The sequence below is a fragment of the Nicotiana attenuata genome, chromosome 3, assembly GCF_001879085.1.
Source record: "Nicotiana attenuata strain UT chromosome 3, NIATTr2, whole genome shotgun sequence".
NCBI lineage: Eukaryota > Viridiplantae > Streptophyta > Magnoliopsida > Solanales > Solanaceae > Nicotiana > Nicotiana attenuata.
The window spans coordinates 6,221,069-6,242,845 of record NC_031991.1 but is presented as its reverse complement, the minus strand read 5'-3'; the positions used below and the strand labels follow the sequence as shown (position 1 = coordinate 6,242,845).

Below are 21,777 nucleotides of genomic sequence, written 5' to 3'. Positions count from 1 at the left end.
CTAAAGTGAACTGTGAGAATGACCTGTTAACTGTTATTATTCACTAAGCAATTAACAATCTACTAAGAAATTGCTATTAGCTTGAAGTAATATCATTTTTATCTTTCATTTTAACAATTGAATATCAATGTCTCACATTCATAATATCAAATCTCAAACTTATGAATAATCTGTTATTTTATTTAAATTATGAGTATGAAATGATGCAATGAAATACTTATTATATATTGATTTACTGACTGTTGAGGAGAGAAATACTTTTTCCGTGTTCACAAATTCTTCAATTATTTATATAATATGCCAAAATTACAGTCAAACTAGATGTGTTAAAGAAGCTCTGTGTTATGCTATAGGGAAACACAGAGCAAAAGCCAAAAACAAAAATCCTCCAATCTGGGAGACAAAATGAGGCTTTCTATTAGAAAAAAGTCTACAGGACATTTACAAGATAATGTAACCCATAAATTAAGTTACATAGAGCTAATATGGATATTCAACTGCCAGAGTTGCTCAACTAAAAGTCGAACTGCACCAGACTGAGGCAAAAAGAGTAAGCGAACAATCTAATGTCGAAATGACTGTCAAAAGTCAGCCCTGATACAGTTTGAACAATTTTTTCTGGAAAAATAACCAGCAGATACAAATTAGAGTAACTAGGTTAGCTCGGAATTCAAGCAGACGTTTCCCAGGACTACATTGGTTGACCAGACCTCAGCTATCTATCTCCTTGACAAAACACTGGAAAATATCTTCAAAAGAAACTGGGCAGTGGTAAGGAACCAAAATCGATAGCATCATCTTCATCAACTAGAGCGTTGATAAAAGATAGGACCAGACTGCATGGAAGAATTCATTTTGATCAGAAAAGAAAGGAAAATACCCTTTTCAGTAGCATGTAGTATGTTATAGTCAGCAAAAACATATAAGAAGAGGAATGGAAGGCTTCAAATGCCGCATGCGGTATTTTATACTACTAAATATGCCCATCCTTTTAGTGTAGCTGGGTATAATCAAACTTTGTTGTTAAGATGACATCTACTCCTTCCATACTTGACAGGATTTTCCAAAAAGAGAACATCATCAAGTGTTTTTTGCTATTGAAACCGTGTCTAAAACATTTCATAAAACAACCGTGTCATCTATTCTGTTCAGAAATACGACGCAAAAAACTGCAGGCATGAATTAGCACTTTACAATGCATAATTTACAATAGCAATGACCTCATAGCGACTTCATACTTTGCTTCATAAAAGGAGTCAGAAAAGCATACAAACATAAGAGCCTTTGTGGCTGGGATTTCAACTCTACAAGTAACTTTAACTACAAGCAAGATGTTCCTACTTTCTCTGAATGAGTTCTTAGTCGAACAAATAAATATGAACAGAGAAAAATCTTTATTTGATTCTGTCTCCTCCCCCCCCCTACCCCCCCCCCCCCGCCCCAAATATAACTTTTGATTCTCCATTTTGCTTCGACAATTAGACCTATAATTATATAACAAGGATAAGTAGGGATTCAAATGTACGGTCATAACCATCTCTCCACCCTCTGTTTATATATGTAATATGTACATATACAACTATGACTACTACGCCTCAATCCCAAGCTAGTTGTGGTCGGTTGTATAGATCCTCAATATCTTAACTACTCTATTTAGGTCCATGATATTTCAATACTCCGTAATTAAGGATTAATTTTTTCTAGGAATTCTCTAATATACTCTAGTGATCTAATATACTAAGAGCCTTCTAGTAAGCATTAGCCTTCTAGTTGATATCACCTATATGGATTTTCAACTTCCTTATGTTTTCTAACTTTTTGCAAGATCTGCCTGGATTCCAAGATATTCTAGATCTTTTGAGATAACTTCTTTCCATGTAATTTTAGGTCTACCTCTTTCTCTTTCAACATCGTCAATCACCATTTTTGCACATATAAGAACTGATGATGCATCTAGAGGCCCACTTAACACGTGGTAAGACCATCTCAAGCGACATTCTTTTGTTTTATCCTCTATATGTGCTACATGTACCTTATGACAGATGTGATCATTTCTGATCTTATTTAATCTTGTGTTCCACACATCCATCTTAACATTCACATCTCCGCAACACTTACTTTGTGGATAGGTTGGACTTTAGAGGCCTAACATTCACTCTCATACAACATTGTTAACCTCACGGCCGTTCTATAAAACTTGTCTTCCACTTTAGTAGGTATCTTCCTATCACATTACACTTTTGTCGCACGCTTCCATTTCAGCCATCCTACCTTAATCCTATGTGTAACATCTTTCATCTATCCTTTTTTTCGTTGATAAGGTAAAGTAAAAATAACATCTTCATCAATTATTCCGTTCTCCTCGAACATTGAGACTAGATATCTAAACTCTCTACATTTAGGTACCTCAATTCCATCTAATCTCACCTAAACTTCGCTCCTATCTCGTTGGCTAAACAAGTGGTGCATGTATTCTAACTTACCATACTTATCTTGAATCCTTTACTCTCTAAAGTATTTCTCTATAGCTCGGGCTTTTCATTGACAACCTCATTACTTTCATCAATTAAGAAGTATCGTCTGGAAAGAGCATGCACCATGGTAACCTCATCATACATACTGTTGCTTAGGTCGTCCATGACAAGGGTAAAAAGGTATGGGCTTAGCATAGAGCCTAGTGCAAACTCACAGTGATGGGGAACTCCTCTGTGTCTTCTACCGCCGGTCTCACACTTGTGACAGTTGCTTTTTACATACCGATTATGACATTTATATATTCGACATGAGTTCATTTATTTTGGCACTCTATTATATGCTTTCTCTAAGTCAATAAATATCATGAGTAGGTCCTCTTTCTACCTATAAATTTACATCAATCTTCTTAGTAAAAATATAGCCTCTATTATAGACCAACCACGCATAGATCCGAATTGGTTCTCCCTGTTAGTGGACCTAAGTCTCCGCTTGATTACTCTTTCGTGTAGCTTCATCGTATGGCTGAAAAGTTAATGCCCTGATAGTTAGAACAACTTAGAATATCTCCTTAGTTCATGTATATGAAGAATCAAAGTACTCTTCCTCCACATTATTGGCATCTTTCCACTCATCAATATAACATTAAATAGCTTGGTAAGTCATTCTACTCCAGCCTCTGCGAGGCACTTCCAAACCTCTAATACGAACACCATCAGGTCCACAATTTTTTCTAACTTCCACGTTTTTCATGGCATTCCTTATTTCTATGAGTCTAATCCTAAGAGTGTAGTTATAGTTGTTGTCTCGAACAAAAGTATGAAGATTCGCAAAGTTATCCTCATGGTTTGAGTTGAACAATTGATCAAAATAGGCTCTTCATCTCTTTTTGATCTCACTATCTCCTTGTAAGACTATCTAGGACTCATCCTTAATGCACTTTAACCTAGTTCAAATCTTTACTCATCTTCTCGCTTAGCCGTGCTAGTTTATACATTTCGTTTTCTCTTCTCATATCCCTAACTTTGGTACGAACCATCTAGAGCTTTCCCTCTAGCTCTGATTATTAATTTCTTGGCTTCTCTCTTAGCTCTCTTGTTTTCCTCAAATGCTTCTCTTCCTTATGATTTTGGCAGCTTCCTTTAGCACTCCCTCTTAGTCTTTTTTTATCAGGAGCACCCCCACTCGGTCTTAACAGCTTTTTACACTTCCTCATTCCACCACCACAATTCTTTAGGTCGAGTCCCTAGACCTTTAGACACTTCTAGAACTTCACTTGCTACTTTCTAAATGTTACTTAACATTTCTTTCCATTCGGTATCTATGTATCCTTCTATGTCCCATGCCCCTTCTTTCTGTAACTTGTCCTTAAATGCTACTTGGTTTGTGTCATTTAGTACCCACCCCTTAATTCTTGATATCTTGGTCCTTAGATGCAACACCCGTCCTCTTCACATCTAAGACAACTAGTCTATGGTGGGTAAAAGTTGGTGTTTCTCATGGTATAACCTTACAATTATTAATGTGGCTCTATCACAGCGTCGAATAGCCCAAAGCTAAGAGAATTTGATACTCCCTCTGTCCCAATTTATGTGATGGTGTTTGACTGGTCACGAAATTTAAGAATGAAAGATAGACTTTTGAAACTTGTGGTCTAAAACAAGTCACAAAAATTTGTGTGGCTATTAATCATCTCATTAAAGGTAAAATGAAAAGTCTAAAGTTAAATTGTTACTAAATATAGAAAGTCGCCATTCTTTTCAGGACTGGGACCAACTAAAAAGGAAAGAGTGTCGCATAAATTCGGATAGAGGGAATAACATTTTTGAGCTAACATTTTACTCCAGACCAATACACAGTTTTCAGTAACTAAACAATACCACCCACGTTAACCTACAGTATTTTTCATTTTGCCCTGGTTGTATGATTATGGCTTCTACTTCTTAACTGAACATGTGACATCATTTTGTAACTGTTCCACAAGAATGCTAGTCTACCATTTCTTTTCTCTAGCTATCTGCAGCTCCAATATACATTCCAACATCAATTCTCAAGTACCAACTTTTCCAATCAAATTTACAGCAGATAGAAACACTTGCCATTCTTTTTTCTTTTAGTAGCTCTTAAGATAATCCTGATCACTTTAGCTCTTGAAGTGAATATTCAAGATTCCTTATCAAAGAAGAAAAAAATAGTCAATATTCCATTTACTGTAGTGCAGATGGACAAACCTTGTCATCAGTTAGATGTAATTTGAATTAAAATATGTCAAGCTCATACCATGGACACGGGAATACATTGTACTAAGGCCAAAGCTTTTCTCTCTGGAGCTAAAATTGGAACTCAGTTTAATTATATACATCAGTACCGGACTTATCAGATGGTTAGATAGAGGCTCCACAAGATGTGAAGAAACTTTGAGCAAACTACAGCTGCATAAGATGCAAGATATTCCCATTGGATTTTTTTTTTTTTTTTTTTTGATAGGTAACTGAAAGAGTTTTATTGATGTAAAGAGGGGGCCAACTTTAAGAAAAAGTTGGATAGGAGTACATCCAAAAGATAACTCTACAGAGAGGGTAAAGAACTAAGAAACTCAGCCAACGCCTCCGACTCAAAAACATTTGACGAGGTTATGTTGCACCAAAAATTAAGCAAAAATATACATTTGTGCTTTAGATTAACTACATTGTCCTTTTAACTCAAAAAGATATTCTCAATGGATCAACTCAAGCTCATTCTATAATCTTTAGTTTATTATCTTATACCAGTAATTACTAATAGTAAAAAAATCAAAAGAAACAGAAAGCCTAAAGTGGAGCGCAAAACAAGAACAGGGAGTCATTATCACATATGCAATCCTGTCTGTCTTATTATGAGAAAAAGAACGCATTTTACTTTTCAAAATCAAAAGGGCCACCTAATCAGACCTAAAAACTGTCTAGAATTCAAGAATTGAGGAGCGAATGTCAAAATCTCCATCATTGGACCGGAAAACTGATAAGTAGAACGCGTCCCTCCATTGGATATTCTATGTAGAAACAGCAATCAAGCTATGTATTAGCATATCTTGAGAGAAGATATGAGTAAGTAGGAAAATAATAGGATCAAGAGTCATAATAAAACCTGACAAGCACTAGAACAAAGAGGACCAAGTAGAAACCCAGCTTGAATATCCGAATCTTCTTCTCAGACTCAATGAACCTAAAAACTTCAGTCACATCAATAAGATGCTGCCGGTTTAAGAATCTGCAATGCAATAACACCTCCCTTAGTTAAGATTTAAATAAAGCAATCTAAGAAAGCATCTAAGAACAAATATTATAAATTGTATCTAGAACCCTTTGTGTCAGTGTCATGTAAACAAGACAAGCTGCATTGTCACAGCAGAAGAGACACAAACGAATATTGACTGAAAGAAAACCACTATAAAGATATCATCTGGACCGCATACTCTTCTAATTCTCATACTCTCTCGGCCATTCTTGTCATCGTGGTTGAGGGAGTTTACTCCACCCCACTAGGTCAAGAGTTCAAGGTTGGTAGAAGAGGAAGAAAATCAGGAGCTAAGGTTCAAGTCTCTCACGAACGTATGAAGCTCCACAGTTATCCTTGTTATTTGTGTTGAGCAATTGATCAGAATAGCAGCATCGCTATCTCTTTTGGTTCACTGTCTCCTCACTCCTGTCACAACTTGTTGGAAATTGTCCTTACCTTCTCTTTGATTTGAGAAAAGAAATTGTTCTCTCACAATCATTTTACCTTAACTTATAAAGTTCTTTCTCCATTTCTAGCATCCCTAACTTCTAGTACAAATCGTTATGCTTTATATGAGATTTTGCTAATTGTCTTCTTGACTTCTTTTACTATTGCTCTCTCCATCTTTCGATGTCAATAATTTTCTATACCGGCCTCCTTTTGCTTAAAATCTTCATGCACCTTATTCATTCCACCACCATGAATTTTTGTGGTCGATAATAGACAGACTTCTAAGCTTTTTGTGCCACTGAATGTCATCAATTTCCTCTTAGTTTTTTGTTCAATTTAGAAAGCATTGCACATGTATCTACTATAATAGAATAACGCTCTTATTTTTTCTTGTACTACGTTTAGCAGATTTTAGATCTTGCAAAAGTTTCTTGAGATGTAGTTATGAACAGCTCGATCATTACATATTTGGAAGTATAAACATAGAATTTGGCAACTGGTCTATCAACGTCTGAGCTTAACCATTGACCGAGAAGCAGCTCGTACTCCTCCTTATCACATATAATATCTGTCTATCTAGAACATTCAGATTCCTAGCGTGTACATCAGTTAGAATGGTGTTTTACAGTAAACTGAATTTCCACCAGTTATAGGCATAGTTGCAAACTCCACAACTCCAAAAAGACCTTAAGTGGTATCTCTTTAACATATTGAAAGGACATATCAATAAGAGATTTATTTATCATACATAAGATGTAAATGTACACTTTATAACTTAAGTAATAGCATCAGGTCAAATATCAATCTACCAAGCTCCTTCACTAATTTCAGAAAGTAATAGCGACAGAATAAAATAAGATCAAAGCAGTGGGCTGCATAGCAGCATTAGTAAGCAATGAGGCCGCATACTTACACAGACACCAAATTCTCCACAATACTTTGACAAAACAAAACAGCAGAACAAGTAATCAGAAGATTAACAAACACCGACATTATTTAAGTTAAGCCATAAGTATCTCCCATTTAAGAAAAGAAACTTACTTTCTGGCATTATAGTAAGCAGGAGGAAGCATTAGCAGGAAGATAAACCAATGCCCTGTGACAAGGAATACGATGCAAAATGCACCATGTAAAATATACTCTTTAAGGACCACAGAGTTGATACGAGACGAGGACTCGTAAGGGTTCATATAATCAGCTTCCAAATCTGTTAAACACACAATCTACAGAAAGCAAAATAAACAACTTCAGACACAAGAAACAAGGAATTAACTTAATGTGCACAAAAAGAACAATTTAGTGGTACTTGAAATAAAGTAAATAATTCATAAGAACCTTCATAACTGCAAAAACATTCAGACAGCAGAAAATTATTGTTATTTTTTGTTTTTTTGGGCCATAGACCCAGAAAAGTACACAAGAAAAACTTAAAACTTTTAGTGATCAACTTCAACACAAGTCTAAAAAGATTCTTTTTTGATGATAAGATGAACATATTAGTTGGAACTTTTTCAAAAGATGACTCCTAGAAATAACATACAATAAATACAAAAAAAAAAAACCAATAATTAATTAACTACGCACTAATCACTAGCAATACTTTGTTATACATAAATAACCATTAAATTCGAGGGAAAAAATATAACTTTCCCAAATAAACATTTAAATTAAATTTTCATTTATCTTTGAAAAACCTTATGAAGGAGAAACAAAGAATAAAAGCCGAACGGAGTAAAGGGCAGAAACGGTACCTGATAGATGATTAATGAGATGAGGGAAATATTAATGACTAAAAATATCAGCCAAAGAATGGGTTCCCAAGCCATTTTTTTTTTTTTTTTTTTTTTGCTTTCTTCTGTTTTTTGTTTTTGTTTTTTCACATGCAGAGGAAGAAAAAGCAAATCTGTAAAAATGGTGATGATTGTTTAGAAGAAAACCCCAGCAAATTTTAGTATGATGGCTGGTGTTTTCTTGGGAGGAACAGCCCCAGGCAAAAGAAGAAAAATTATTCACGGGGGTGTATTTGGCCTTTTTCAGAAAGTTGATGGAAGAAATTTTGTCCAGTGGAGTACTTTTTATTGTACCAAAAAAGAAAAAGAAAAAATTGATGCCGAAAATCAACTGCATCTAAATTTATTTGTGTAGGAGTAATAGAAGACAAATTAATATTGAAAATTAACGAGGAGGCTATTTGTTAGTTAGACAAGGTTTTATTTGATAATCAACTATAATGTGCTTAGTTCATTAATATAACTAATTTGAATTTTGAATTAGTTAAGTGGTGAACTTCTACTAATTAAACTAGTTTAGTTATTAATTATAAGTCCAAAACAGAAAAAAAAAAAAAAAAAAAAAAAAAAGAGGCTCCAGTCAAGTTTATTTTGAAGAAATTACATTTCAGATTTAAACCAATTGTGCGTAGTTCATTTTGTGTGTAGATAATTTTTAAAAAAAAAAAATCTCACGTTAGTATTTGTATTATATTATACTACTAATTAATCATAATTAATTGTAAGGAGTTGGTTGTGCCCAAATTTTATCGACCCGACCCACAGAAGTATGGAACCGTTAAATTCCATCTCAAGAGTTCAAAATAATAGCTTAAAAAAGCTTCAATATTAGCACTGAGCAACAAAGAATGAGCTTCAAACTCGCCAAGAATGCTCTCTCACATACAAATATTCAGTCTTGCTTTCCTAAACAAGACCTTAAAGGTCAAACAGTTGCTGTAAGTATTTAGAAATAAGACCATTTTAGTTTTTGGTTAAAATCTTTATAAATGTTGAAAAGGGTTTCCATTGTTGGTTTGATTACAGATAGTTGGTCTTGGAAAATCAGGAACAGCTGCTACTAAGCTTGCTCTTGCTAGGGGTGCTTCAGTTTTGGCCATTGATCAAAATGAGAATTTGAGACCAATCTTTAAGGTACAATTAACAATTTATGGTTGATACTCCCTTCCGTCCCATTTTATGTGACGGTATTTGACTAAGCGCGGAGTTTAAGAAAGGAAGAACTACTTTTGAAACTTGTCGTCTAAAACAACTCATAAACATTTGTGTGACTATAAATCTATCACATTAAGGGGTCGTTTGGTTTGAAGACAGGTTATGCTGGGATTAGTTATACCGAGATTAGTTATACCGGGATTAGTTATCCTGGTATTATTTTTTATTGACCGTTTGGTATGTTGTATTAATCCTGAGATTACTGTTCCATCCTCTTACCGGTATAAGTTATCTCGGTACTATTTCTAATCCTAGATAACTTATCTAGGATTAGTAACCAAACAAGGGATAAGGGATAAGGTGATGCTAAATTTTTATTCCAGCATTATTATTGCTTATCCATCCTACCAAACGACTCCTAAGGGCAAAGCGTTCAAAGTAAACTGTTTCTAATTATAGAAAAATGTCATTTTTGGGACAGGCTAAAAAGGAAAAGTGTGCTACATAAAATAGGACAGAGGGAGTACATGTTTTCAGGATAATATTCAGTGACTCAATTTGTTGATTTTAGTGTTAGTAAAAAGATGTCCTTGGTTTTATGCAGCAAAATGTTTGCTTGGATGAGCATAATGATGATTTGAAGACAGTGTTTGGTAATTTTGATAATGAGATTCTGAAAGAGGCAGATATAGTAGTTGTTTCTCCTGGAGTTCCGCTGGAAAAGTATGGACTTTTCTCCATGTTATGCTCGGTAAGCATAATTAGTCTGATTTTGGAGGGTGATATGTCCAATTTGACATACAATTTTTGTTTTGTCCACATAGAAAAAGAAGTGGAATCATGAAAATATTGCAGGATCATAGACTGATTTTTGCAGCCTTTTCCACTACTCAATTTTTTAATTCTCTTTCATATTTAGGGGAAGCAAGTACTCTCAGAGTTGGATTTTGCTGCGCAAGTTATTCCCAGTTGCACTAAGATCTTAGCTGTGACAGGAACTAATGGAAAATCTACTGTTGCCACATTTGCAGGACAGGTTATTCCTTTAATTGCTCAAAATTTTGTGCTTTTTGTCTTCTCTTTAAAGTGTGTTTGGTATGATAGAATTCATTGTCCATAGAAAGTATTAACCTGGAAAAAGTTTTCCATGGAATATATTTTCTTGAATTTCGGTGTTTGGTAAAGTATTTTCCGGAGAAAATCTATATTAAAGTTTAATAATAATATTAGAAATCAGAGAGTGTTTTGATGATATTTTTGAGTACAAACGATTAATAATAATGTCTAGTTTGTGCTTGGAGCAGTGACATGAAGCTGAGCGTGGAGATAGTTTTGGAAAATAACTTTTGCCCAAAAGTGAGGGAAGTCATTTTTCCCCCATTTGTTGCAGAAAATATTTTTTGGCAACCAAACAGCAGAAAATGCTTTTTCTGGAAAATGACTTGTGTCATGCCAAACACACCCTTTAGTCGACTTTTTCTTTGTTTTATCTTTGCAAATATGTTACTAATCTAGTATGTATTTGTCAAAATCTAGATTTTTCTGTAAATTTTTCAAGTCTCTTGTAAGTTGTTGCATATCATAGGTTTATATGAAAGCACAAGAAACCAGAGGTAGAGCAAATCGTTTTGTGTTGAGGCTGTTATTGATAGTTGGATAAGAGTTTCAGTATCATATGGAGCGTTAACTTTCTTGTCAATTTACGGAGATCATACATGTTGAGTTTATGTTGCTTTTACTAAACATCATTTACTTTGCTATTCTGAAGGTAGATGCTTAACTGTTTGGGTTTCGAGACATTCGTTGGCGGTAACCTTGGAGTTCCACTTTCAGAAGCTGTTTTTCAGTGCTTAACTTGGTCTCACCAAAGACCTTTACAGGCAAGTATGACCTTTCTGTACTTTTTCAAACCCCTAATTATGCGTATGAGATTTTTATACTTGATAAATTTTGTTCATATTCTTATTTTCAGGTTGCTGTTGTGGAGGTCAGTAGTTATCAGTTAGAAATCCCACCCAAATACTTCTGTCCTTCAGTAAGTAAGCTGTCCGATTTTTGATAGCTAATGCATCTAACAACTTGTTCGTGTTATTCTAATTCTAACAACATGTCTAGGTTGCTGTGATCCTTAATCTTACTCCTGATCATCTCGAAAGGCACCAAACTATGAGGAACTATGCTGCAACCAAGTGCCGAATTTTTTCGCACATGAGAGATCAGAAAATTGGTATCCTTCCTGTTGGTAAGTGATTAAAAAGTGGCATTTCTCTCTAGAGGAAACACATGGGGCACATTGTATCATTTATATTTGACTTGTCTAAAGCTAGTTTTACTCAATATGTTGGCTTGCTGACCATTATAATTTATGTTTGCTTTGGTTAAGGAACCAAATATGCAAGTATTGGAAATCGTCCACTTTTAAATGGATAAAGAAATATAAAGGGTTGAAACAACAATGATGATATCGCTCTTTTAAAAGATGAATAAAAATAGCTGGTAAAAAGAGCAAAATGTCCTATTAGGGTCAATAGTGTGATGCCTGTGATGTTGAGCCTCAATTTTTTTTCTAAATCAAAGATTATTATTAGTTCACTGGTGTCCATCTCATATCCATGCATGCCTAACATCCTCACATCTATTTAGGAAACCAGTATCTTGATGAAGCAATTATGGATCACGCAAATGGTGTTAATCTTGCTTGGATTGGAGCTCGCTCTGGTGTCAGGGTAAGATGCTTTATTTCTTAATACCTAAGGATCAAGAAACTAAAGAATTGAGTCATGCATTCTCACTTGTGTAAAGAGAATGCGCTGGTGGATTTGATAATGCATCTTAAGGTCCTTAAGAAAAGCAAATATTTCCCATACCAAATATGGATGGCGTTGTTTGTTGTGATTCCATGCCAATGGGATAAATTCTGCTGTCCATATTCCATTATAAAATTGTTATGGAGTATGTATGACAATGCAATAAGTTGGAAAAATAAGTTGTTTTTTGTCATTTCTGATTATCCATGATGTTATGGTTATTTATCTTTTCCAACTGGTTTCTAGGAAACAGCTATAAGAATCATAAAGAACAAAAGGGATTATCAGTGTTTCTTGTGCCCTGATGCCCTCATACTGAAAGGATGCAAATGAGATGAACTACTTTCACTTGTCCTATCCTCTTAGAACTTGGTTGTTGGTCTTTGGGGCGAAGTATCTTAAATTTTTACCTGTAACTGGAAGGTAAATGTGGAGGCTAAGATTGCAGACATAAATCTTCCTACAATAGGATGTGTTTCGCAACTAAAATTAGGTGAGCTGAAGGCAGTTGGGAAGCACAATTACTCTAATGCTGCAGTGGCTGCATTATCAGTTATCGGGTTGGATATTGAGATCAACGCTACAGCTTTAAGCTCAACAATTTCCAAATTGGGAACTCTGCCTCATCGAATGCAAGTTGGTGAGTTGAAGCGACATCCTTTATGCTATTCTTGTTGGTTAATTACTATATTTGTATCCTTCGACATTAATCTTTTTCAGAGACAAACTGTTGCTAACATTTTACAATATGAAAACAGAAAAGAAAGTAAATCTAGGCATTATTTGCTGAAGGAACATGATAAAAAGAACACAACCGACTTCTCCTTCTCTGGGGTTCAGCATTGATATACTCGAGTATTAGGTGCAATACTCGAGTAATTTTGTGCCTGCTACTCATTTGGAGTGGAACTCTATCCAATATCAAAATGAGTATCAAATGGCCTACAGTATTACCCTTTAAAGGGAAATAGAAGAGACTTCGTAAATAGCTGGGTATCTTGTACTGCATTTCTTTGTTGATTTGCATTTTATTTAGTCTTTATGTCTGAAGTCCGTGCTCAAATAATTCTAGCTGCTAATCTACGTCTAGTTAAGTAACTAAATCCTTGCACAATTTTATTATGCAAATATCCATATCTGACTGGAATGTCTAATGCAAGTACAAATTCATGGAGCATGTGATTTTGACAGGTTGAAACTCGTTTCTTTTTCAAACAGATCAATCTTCTAGAATATAACAAAGGAATGTAAATTGCATAGACACAATATTAAGATAAAACATGCATTATCATGTGGGAAATTGTATATCTTTTCTGCTAAAAAATCTTTTCCCTAAATTTTCTTCCCCTGGATTAAGCTCTTTTCCGTAATATTTAATACTGCTGGTGGATGCTTAATGGTGAGAAATTCAATAGTAATTTCTTTTCAGTTCATGTAGACAATGATGAAATAACTTGGGTTGATGACAGTAAGGCAACAAATGTTGAAGCAACATATTCTGGATTGCTTGGCTTTGAACAGAAGTCGGTGCTTCTACTTGGTGGTCTTGCAAAGGTTAAAATTCTTACTGGTTCATTAGTGTTAATCTATCTTATTTGTTTGGCTTTGTCCCTGTGTCAATTTTCACAGAATTGAGTTGGTTCGGGGATATCAAGAGCTTGTAGCATGATTAAAAGATGCTCTTGGTTGATTTGAGAGCACATTAGAAGAGGTGTTGCTTGATAGTTCTAAAACTGGAAAATGTAGTCATAAAACATTTGGATTCTGAAGTAAAAACTAAAGGGTAAGTGCAGTAGAGTCGACCAAAATTAAGGGCTTCAGCAGTGGTCATGGTAGAGAGAGGAAAAAAGAAAATTTATTTGTCGTGTGGCCAGTCAGTAACATCCCTGCAACATTTGAGTGTCGAGAGTAATTTTTATTTCTCATGTAAAATCACCTCTTACTATTCATCCTCTCGAGCCGAGGGTCTTTCGGAAACCGTCTCTCTACCTCCCCAGAGTAGGGGTAAGGTCTACGTACACACTATACTCCCCCGACCACACTTGTGAGATTCTACAGGGTTTGTTGTTGTTGTTATTGTAGTATGTAAAATCACCTCTTAGTCATCTGGAATGCTTTAAGAACCTTATGCTCCACGCGAAACCTATGAAATAAGCAATAGGAAATCAAAATGCCAAAAATCAGATAAACGTCCTAAATTTCCCGACCTCCCCTACCCAAAGAAAATTAGAAAAATGTCTTGTATGTACTCAAAGTGCTGCACAATAATCTTTTTTAATAAATAAAAAAAAACCATGCCTTCTCTCGCCTGTGCATACTATGCCCAATTTTTTTCTTTAAATGTAATATTTTCTTTTTTCTTTTGCATTTTTCTCTTTAGGAGGTGAAGACAAAAGCTTCTAATGGATTTGAGCAGCTGGTAGAACCTCTTCAACACCATCGGGCTGTAATCACTGTATGTGACTGTTGTTGTAGCTTCAGGATGAAATCTGCCGATGCTTTGTGCTTCAAGGCATCACTATTTACTTTTGCTTTTGAAAATATTGACACTGGTATCTGTTGTTCTACAGTTTGGATTTTCAGGAACGATGATTCAGAAGACACTCTGTGCTAATGGTCTTACAATTCCATGTTTGAATGCTAAAACTCTTAAGAATGCCGTGAGCTTGGCAAGGAGTATAGCCCAACATGGTTTGTCTCTTACTTCGCAAAATCTCTTGTTTAGGTTGTTATTATCTACCTTGTCATTGCATTGATAACTGAGAAATGAAAATAAATTCAGTTTCTAACTCAAGTGTTGTAGAAGACCATACATTTGAGGCCTGAATTGGAAAATGGTTGGCCTTACATTTTAAGGGTTGAGTTAACTAGATACTGTGAATTCAAGTTTGCAAGTAGAGTACTTCTCACCTTGAGATCACCTACATAATGCCTTCTATTTTGGTTGTAGGGGATGCCATTGTACTAAGTCCTGGTTGTGCTAGCTTTGACGAGTTCAGAAATTTTGAACACCGAGGAAGGACCTTTCAGGAGCTTGCTATCTCATTAGAGTGACCATCTCGTCTCAAGTTCATTGGAGATGGACGATTCTCGCCTCGTAATGTTTTTTAACCAGCCAGGGAATTTTGGCAATTTATGTACATAATCCTAGATTCATTCTTCCTTTTAAATTCGCTATTAGGCCTGAATTCTTTGAGTATTCGTTAGACCGACCATGTCGTATGGGGCGGAGTGTTGGCCAATCAAGACCTCTCATGTTCAGCAGTTAAGAGTTGCGGAGATGTGGATGTTGAGATAGATGTGTGGTACTAGGAGGGATATGATTAGGAATGAAGATATTCGAGATAAGGTATGAGTGACCTGTGTTGTGGATAAGATGCGGGAAGCTAGACTGAGATGATTTGGTCACGTGAAGAGAAGAAGCATAGATGCCCTGTGAAGAGGTGTGAGAGGTTGGCTATGGCGGGTTCAAGGAGAGGGCGTGGTAGGCCGAAGAAATATTGGGGAGAGTTGATGACATGACATGACGCATCTTCAGCTTATCGAGGACATAGGAAGCAATGCTTGATAGAAACGTTGATTCAGGTGCATCTGATCATATTACTTTTGTTATAAAACATTTTGAAAAAACTACTTTATAAGGTCTGTAATGAAGCCTTCAATTTTGCGTAAGAACTATCATCGAATCCAAAAAATGTAGAAGAACACAAAAGAAGAAAGAAAAAAATGCTAATTTTGCTTGATTAGGTGTGGAACAGAAGACCGAGTGGTAAGGAAAGCTGGAAAGGTGCTTAAACTAGCAATTCAACCACTGCTGCCATCCAACTTTTATTTTTTAGGGGGCTCAAGTAAACTATTTAATGGGTCCTATCTGGATATACAATACACATAAAATCTATATATACATGATTTTTGCCGAGCCTGACAGGTTCTGGTGACCCCGCACCCTCCACTGTAGATCCGCCTCTGCATGACAATGTGGATTAATCTTGAGGAGTCTTTGTTACAAGCTATACATTATGTTGTGAAGTTATGATATTGCAATTCGAAATATAATTCTTTGGTCATTATATTGTCGTTTAGGGACGGAAGTTATAAAAATCAAAACAACGTTGGTAGTATCAAATGGTAGAATTCTATATTACACAGGGGTATTAACAATCGAAATGTTTGAGTTTTGGGCTATTTCGATTTGGCAGACTCCTCCCTTCTCATTAGATTATTAAGCAGACTATTTTTTTCGGGAAACTTCCAGTTATGTCCGTTCATAAGTATATCAGTACAAAAATTGATTAATTCGTAAAATATTATTATATTAGTCAAATGCTATTAATATTAATCAATTAGCTATTAATAGCCAAAAAAAGTCAAAATTTTACTTTCTTTTGAGTGAGTGTTGTTGGAATAGATTGGGTATATTTTAAGGAGTTTAAATTTCAGTTTTGGGATGATTTGGTGGAGTTTTGATGTGGTTTGAATTAAAAATTCGAAGTAGAAGATGAACATGGAAAAAGATGTTGTGTGTATCATATGTGTATATCCATAATTTGTGTGTGAGATACATGCGTGATACATGTTTGATACATGTGTCGCAGAAGAATTTTTTGAACTCAATTTTAGTTGCGAATTTTGATACAAACCAATCGAAATCACCTCTAATCTTTTATATATTGTCTCATCTATATGTTTTCGATGAATTCCAGCTATACTCATTGAAAAAAGACCTTTTTGCTTAATTTGTTAATATTATATATCATTGGTCAATTTTGACTCCAAACTAGTCTAAACTCACCTTCAGACTTCGTCAAATTTTATATATTGCTTCGTCTATGTGTTTTCAGTGAAATCGCAATAATTTCATTGGAAAAAAAAATTCCTAGATTTTTTGAATGTTGTATGTCATTAGTAATTTTTTTGGTTATTTTAGTAGCATGACTAAAATAGCTAGTTATTGGTAATTTCTGGTGCGGGCGAAAAGTGATAATACCCGACAAAAAATATTCTCTCTATTTCAATTTAGATGACATACTTTCTTTATTAGTCCATTCAAAAATAATGACACATTTCTACAATTGGAAATAATTCAACTTTAAACTATATATTTCACCCATTTTACCCTTAACGGGAATATTTTATAACCACACAAATGTCAGTCCCCACAAAAGTTTTACCCTTAAGCAAGACTATAAATTTCAAAAGTCTTTTTTCCCCTCAAACCCAGCTCATCTAAGTAGGCGTTTGGACATGAATTCCCAAAAAAAAAAAATCGAATTTGGAATTTCACTAAAATTTGAATTGAAGATGAAGTTGTGTTTGGTTATAATTTTTTGCAATATTTGGATGTCTTTTTTTTCAAAATCTTGAAACATGATTTATACCCCCACAACTTGTAAAAATATCAAAACCACCCCAATTTGATTATCCTACTTGAAATAAACAATCAAAACTATTATAAATAGAATTTTATTTATGGTGAATGTCTATATTTAGAGAGATTCTAGGGATTATTACTTGGTGGCTAAGTCACTCGTTCCCTTTAAATAGAGGGTTCTATTCCATTGTATTCATCCCAAAATCAATAAGAATTCTCTCTCCCTACTTTTCTCTGCAATACTATTCTTTTTCTTTTATTGTTTCATAACACGTTATCAGCACGAGACTCTAACCAATTGAGTAGAAGCTTTGGGATTGAGCATGATGATTGTCAATTATTCCATGAACTTCCTTCATGATTAAATTCTGGATTTAAAGTATGTATTTTACCGTAATTTTCTCTTTTATTCTATAATTTGATTTTAAATACAAGTAAAGAAAATAAATTTTGATTATAACTCTATTGGAGTTAGTAAGAAATTATAACCACTCGAAGTGGTAAAATTTCTATGTCTTGCCATGATCAAAGTCATGTATGATCGTGAGCACAAGAAGTGAAAACCCGTCCCATTGAATTTGCTCCATTCTCATTCCCTTAAGAGAATGTGATAGCAATATGTAATAAGTATGAAAGAAGACAAAATTATTACCATAAAGGTATCAATGGATGTGGACGTGGTAATAGACGAAATTATAACCGTCACTATCGTAGTAATGAGAATAATAAGGATTCTCAAAATAAGCCTTCACGCTATGAAGTTAATGTTTGTCATCGATTTGACATAAGATTTCGTAAAGCACATACAGATGACTATGGTCAATTCATGATGTGAATGTGACAACATCTGATTTATGAATACATATTCATTCTTGGAAGAATATGAACGTGCTAGTGGTAGTGAATATACCACGCACTCACCTCTAGAAGGAGGTTTGAGATGATATAAGAAAATAATATCAGTATTATGGCATAAATGGTCATTGGTCACGTACCTATTGCACACTAAAATATTTTGGTAATGTGATTATTAAAGGATAACATTAATGCAAGAAACATATCTTGCATATAATTTTGACCATAACCATAATGGTATAACTTTCTCCTTGAAAGAGATATATGACCATATGGATGTTGATGAATATGTGGTAGTACAAAATTAATTGAGAGCTCTGGAAGAGCCAATTATCACTATTTTGGAGAAAATTGATTATCAATAAGACGTTGTGTTGTAGTAAGTCTCAAAGAAACTTATTGAGTTTCTAAAGTATTCGCGAAAGCGGTTGATCACGCCCAACTATGCCTTATAAAAAGGACAATGCGGTCATTGCAAATATAATCCGGTTTACAAGTCCGGAGTCGAATCCCACAGAGAACTAAGGTTTAGCTACAGCTGTTCACTATCACCAAGAAGACAAGCTTGAACAATTCCTAACTTATAGATATTAAGATTCTTGTGTTTAACTAATTAACTAACAAATTAAAATAGTAAATTAGCAACTAACGATACTGAGGGTTAGAGAAAAGATTAAGGAGGTCTAGAGTTATGATTTCCCCTATTGTCGGAATTCTTCCCGCTATGTCTTCTATAATTTCGCCTAAGTATTCTCTACCGATCATGAGCACTCTTATTGCCGTAAATCTCTCCCGAGTAATTACGACAATTTACTAGACGCACTCTCCCGAGCTACGCTAGCTGGCTTTTAATACATCTCACTTCAGATCGCACCCAAGGCTTCGTTATCCCTAATCCCGCCTTTAAACCCGCGGTTATTGATCCCTCATATACTTTGGGAGTGGTGTTGTTCAACAGCTACCTAAATATGCACTCTCTCCCGAGTTATGCATACTAAATAGGCACAGCTAATTGAGAGCTCTTCAATCAACCACAATATAAACGTAGTTGAACAAATAGAGAAAAGCTATGGCTATATTATATAAAAACATAACAAGAATTTATCCTACAAAGGGTTCAATCAAAACTCTAGATAACAAATTAGCTATTCATAATAGTATGTAAAACTACAATACTAAAAGTCATAACCAACAATGAAAAAAATAGGAAGAGGAAGGAAAAAACTCGTAGAAGAATTCTCCGCCTTGCTCCCAATGTGTTCTTGCCTCCAAGGGTGTTGTCTAACCCTAAAGTAGTGTCTCCTCGCCTCCTTAGGTCTAATTTGTGTCCAAAATATGTCCTCCTCTTGTTCTTGGCCGACCTCCTTTGTTTAATATAGGGTTTAGGACTTAAAATCCCATGTTTTGCACTTTAGTCCCTGAAATTTTCGCTTCCTGCCGCGGTTTTGCCGCGGTCGCGGTGGAACCGCGGCCAAACATGCCCTCTGATTCTTCAGTTGTCCGCGACCATCTTCTACCGCGGTTCTGCCGCGATCGCGGAAAAACCGCGGTTTTTCGCCCTGTTCTGATTGGAATTTGGAAAAACGTAAAACATGAAAGTTGTAGCTCTTTGAGCTAGATTTCCAACCATATATTGTGGAGCCCAAATGGAGTTCTGAGCAAAACGTTATGTCTATTTTACTAGACAGTGCGCAATATGCTTCCTCAAGTCTTCGTTCGTACTTAATTATCAAATTTGACCCCCGAACACGATCCCGGCTTAATTCCTTGAGCTTTTAATCAGACTTCAAAGCTTCAAATCACTTAAATTCATTCCATAACATCTATATAGCTCGGAATCACACCTACAAGGCATAAAACACACAATTAGTGCAAAACACTAGCGATTAAAGCGCAAACTCAATTAAAGTGCAGTAAATTCGAGTGTAATAAGCGACTAAAATATGCAATTATAGCCTATCATCAGCTGTTGGTCATACTGAGACTATAAATAAAGGAAAGATTTAATATCTTCTATTACTACAACTTGTAGCGAGGTAATATGTATGTGAAAAGCTACCCGCTTTATTCTCCAGTTTGTACTACACAAACAAAAGAATGCCGCAATAAAGAGAAGTTTATTGATATAAAAATCCATATCATAATAAACTTGGAGTTTATTGATAATTGCACACGTCATGGTGTAAATCCGAAGTTTATCAATATTGATAATTTATTCAGTTGGCATAATTGGTTTACCCATATCAATTTAAGTATGATGTGCAAAAATAAAAGAGAATTCACATGGGTAAATATTAAAGAACTAGAAAGTTCTTTACGAATTCTCTTATGTTGCATGTTCTCATTAATTAATATATCAACTAAAATTGGGATTGAATCCCATGAATGCTAGAAATATCAAAGGTGAATATGGGCCCATTCACCTACCATGTATACCACATAAGATGCATCTATGAGATTGTTACATGTGCGATTATTAATAACCCGCAACATGATATTTTGCGAGGTAACTTGCTCAATAATTTAATTTCGAGCATAATTTCCAGATTTTCTATTCAAGAAGTTCATCTTGATAAGTTGGTTTACATCATAGTTGGTTTAGCAAAATGATTTATTAAGTGCCTCTACTTAATAGTTAAACAATTGCTTATGAGAACAAAGTTATCTATATCAGTTTGATATACGTTATATACCAAAGTATATTACTTTCTCGCCTCACAAGTGGTTCAGGGTCAGGAACCAAATAATTCCATCTTATTATTATTGATGTGCGGTGTATATTTTGATTAACACCATAATGCACAAAGGTGGATTCTCAAAGTTGAGGTAACAAGTTAGTTTTTGTAACATGAGGGGTAGACATGATAAACAGTTGAGAAAAAGTTATGTGAAATGAATTATCATTTGTACATCTAGATCCTCGATTAAGATAATATGAACTTGAAGTTCATAAAAAGATAATTCATGTGCAATATATTGCAAAGCATGCCAGACGCATTTGCTGACCCAAAGAAAGTAACTATATTCTCACTGCAAATGCTCCTATTATAATAAGTCCTAGAAGGACAAAATCTATGGTACGCTTAAAGCGTATAGACAAATCGATTTCAAATAAACTTCTTGATAAAGAAGATGAGCGATTGATCAAAATGATCATAATAAAGGAGGCAAGTGATCTAGAAGATCACATGACACAACACTTCATAAAATCTCATGAGAGATTCAGGTACATGAATATATGAATGAAGAGATCTCTATGTTATGTCTTTATGAAAAATAAGGAGGTTGGAACCGATATAAAATGTTTGTCGACGACATCTATAATAGCGCTAAATATATATGAGGATTTTAAGTCTGGAGAAACAATTCAAGTAGAATTTGGTTTCATATGAAAGACATGTAGTTTTGGACCTGCAGTTCAAACACTTGAAAGTATAAAGTCAATGATATGTGCAATCAGTTCTCGATATCTTATTTGTCTATCACGACATGAAAACTTGATATGCATCTAATTAAAATCTATTATATGACTTATATGACTTAACTTATATGACAATCCTTGAAGGATTTACATCGCTTAAAGCATATACAATTCTTGGTCCTGAAGTACCGTATCTTA

The 21,777-nt window shown here is 34.8% G+C and overlaps 2 protein-coding genes across 4 annotated transcripts; one reads left to right on the top strand and one right to left on the bottom strand.

The window, feature by feature from the left end:
* On the bottom strand, positions 381 to 8,325 carry LOC109223248 (protein cornichon homolog 1). 2 transcript variants are annotated; one of them, XM_019387482.1, is made up of 5 exons: positions 7,932 to 8,325; positions 7,222 to 7,403; positions 5,599 to 5,721; positions 5,403 to 5,503; positions 721 to 836 (listed from the first exon to the last, which is right to left on the bottom strand). In XM_019387482.1, exons 1-5 carry the CDS (start codon positions 8,004 to 8,006, stop codon positions 808 to 810), a joined length of 510 nt encoding a protein of 169 aa, XP_019243027.1. In that variant the 5' UTR covers positions 8,007 to 8,325; the 3' UTR covers positions 721 to 807. The 2 variants fall into 2 exon arrangements, with proteins under 2 accessions (XP_019243028.1, XP_019243027.1); XM_019387483.1 differs by lacking the exon at positions 5,403 to 5,503 and having other exon boundaries at positions 381 to 836; positions 7,932 to 8,277.
* On the top strand, positions 8,803 to 15,573 carry LOC109223247 (UDP-N-acetylmuramoylalanine--D-glutamate ligase-like). 2 transcript variants are annotated; one of them, XM_019387481.1, is made up of 13 exons: positions 8,803 to 8,908; positions 8,997 to 9,104; positions 9,730 to 9,876; positions 10,045 to 10,161; positions 10,898 to 11,005; positions 11,098 to 11,160; positions 11,241 to 11,367; positions 11,769 to 11,851; positions 12,356 to 12,572; positions 13,371 to 13,486; positions 14,313 to 14,387; positions 14,503 to 14,623; positions 14,883 to 15,573. In XM_019387481.1, exons 1-13 carry the CDS (start codon positions 8,819 to 8,821, stop codon positions 14,984 to 14,986), a joined length of 1,476 nt encoding a protein of 491 aa, XP_019243026.1. In that variant the 5' UTR covers positions 8,803 to 8,818; the 3' UTR covers positions 14,987 to 15,573. The 2 variants fall into 2 exon arrangements, with proteins under 2 accessions (XP_019243026.1, XP_019243025.1); XM_019387480.1 differs by having other exon boundaries at positions 13,362 to 13,486.

Bases quoted from the DNA above. Each gene is read 5' to 3' on its own strand.
- LOC109223248 (XM_019387482.1), bottom strand. From the start codon at position 8,006: ATGGCTTGGGAACCCATTCTTTGGCTGATATTTTTAGTCATTAATATT. The intron at 5,722-7,221 runs GTAAGTTTCTTT...ATTGCATTGCAG, and splicing joins GCTTACTATAATGCCAGAAA to ATTCTTAAACCGGCAGCATC. The intron at 5,504-5,598 runs GTTTTATTATGA...GTTTCTACATAG, and splicing joins TTTGTTCTAGTGCTTGTCAG to AATATCCAATGGAGGGACGC.
- LOC109223247 (XM_019387480.1), top strand. From the start codon at position 8,819: ATGAGCTTCAAACTCGCCAAGAATGCTCTCTCACATACAAATATTCAG. The intron at 11,852-12,355 runs GTAAGATGCTTT...TGTAACTGGAAG, and splicing joins GAGCTCGCTCTGGTGTCAGG to GTAAATGTGGAGGCTAAGAT. The intron at 14,388-14,502 runs GTATGTGACTGT...GTTGTTCTACAG, and splicing joins ACCATCGGGCTGTAATCACT to TTTGGATTTTCAGGAACGAT.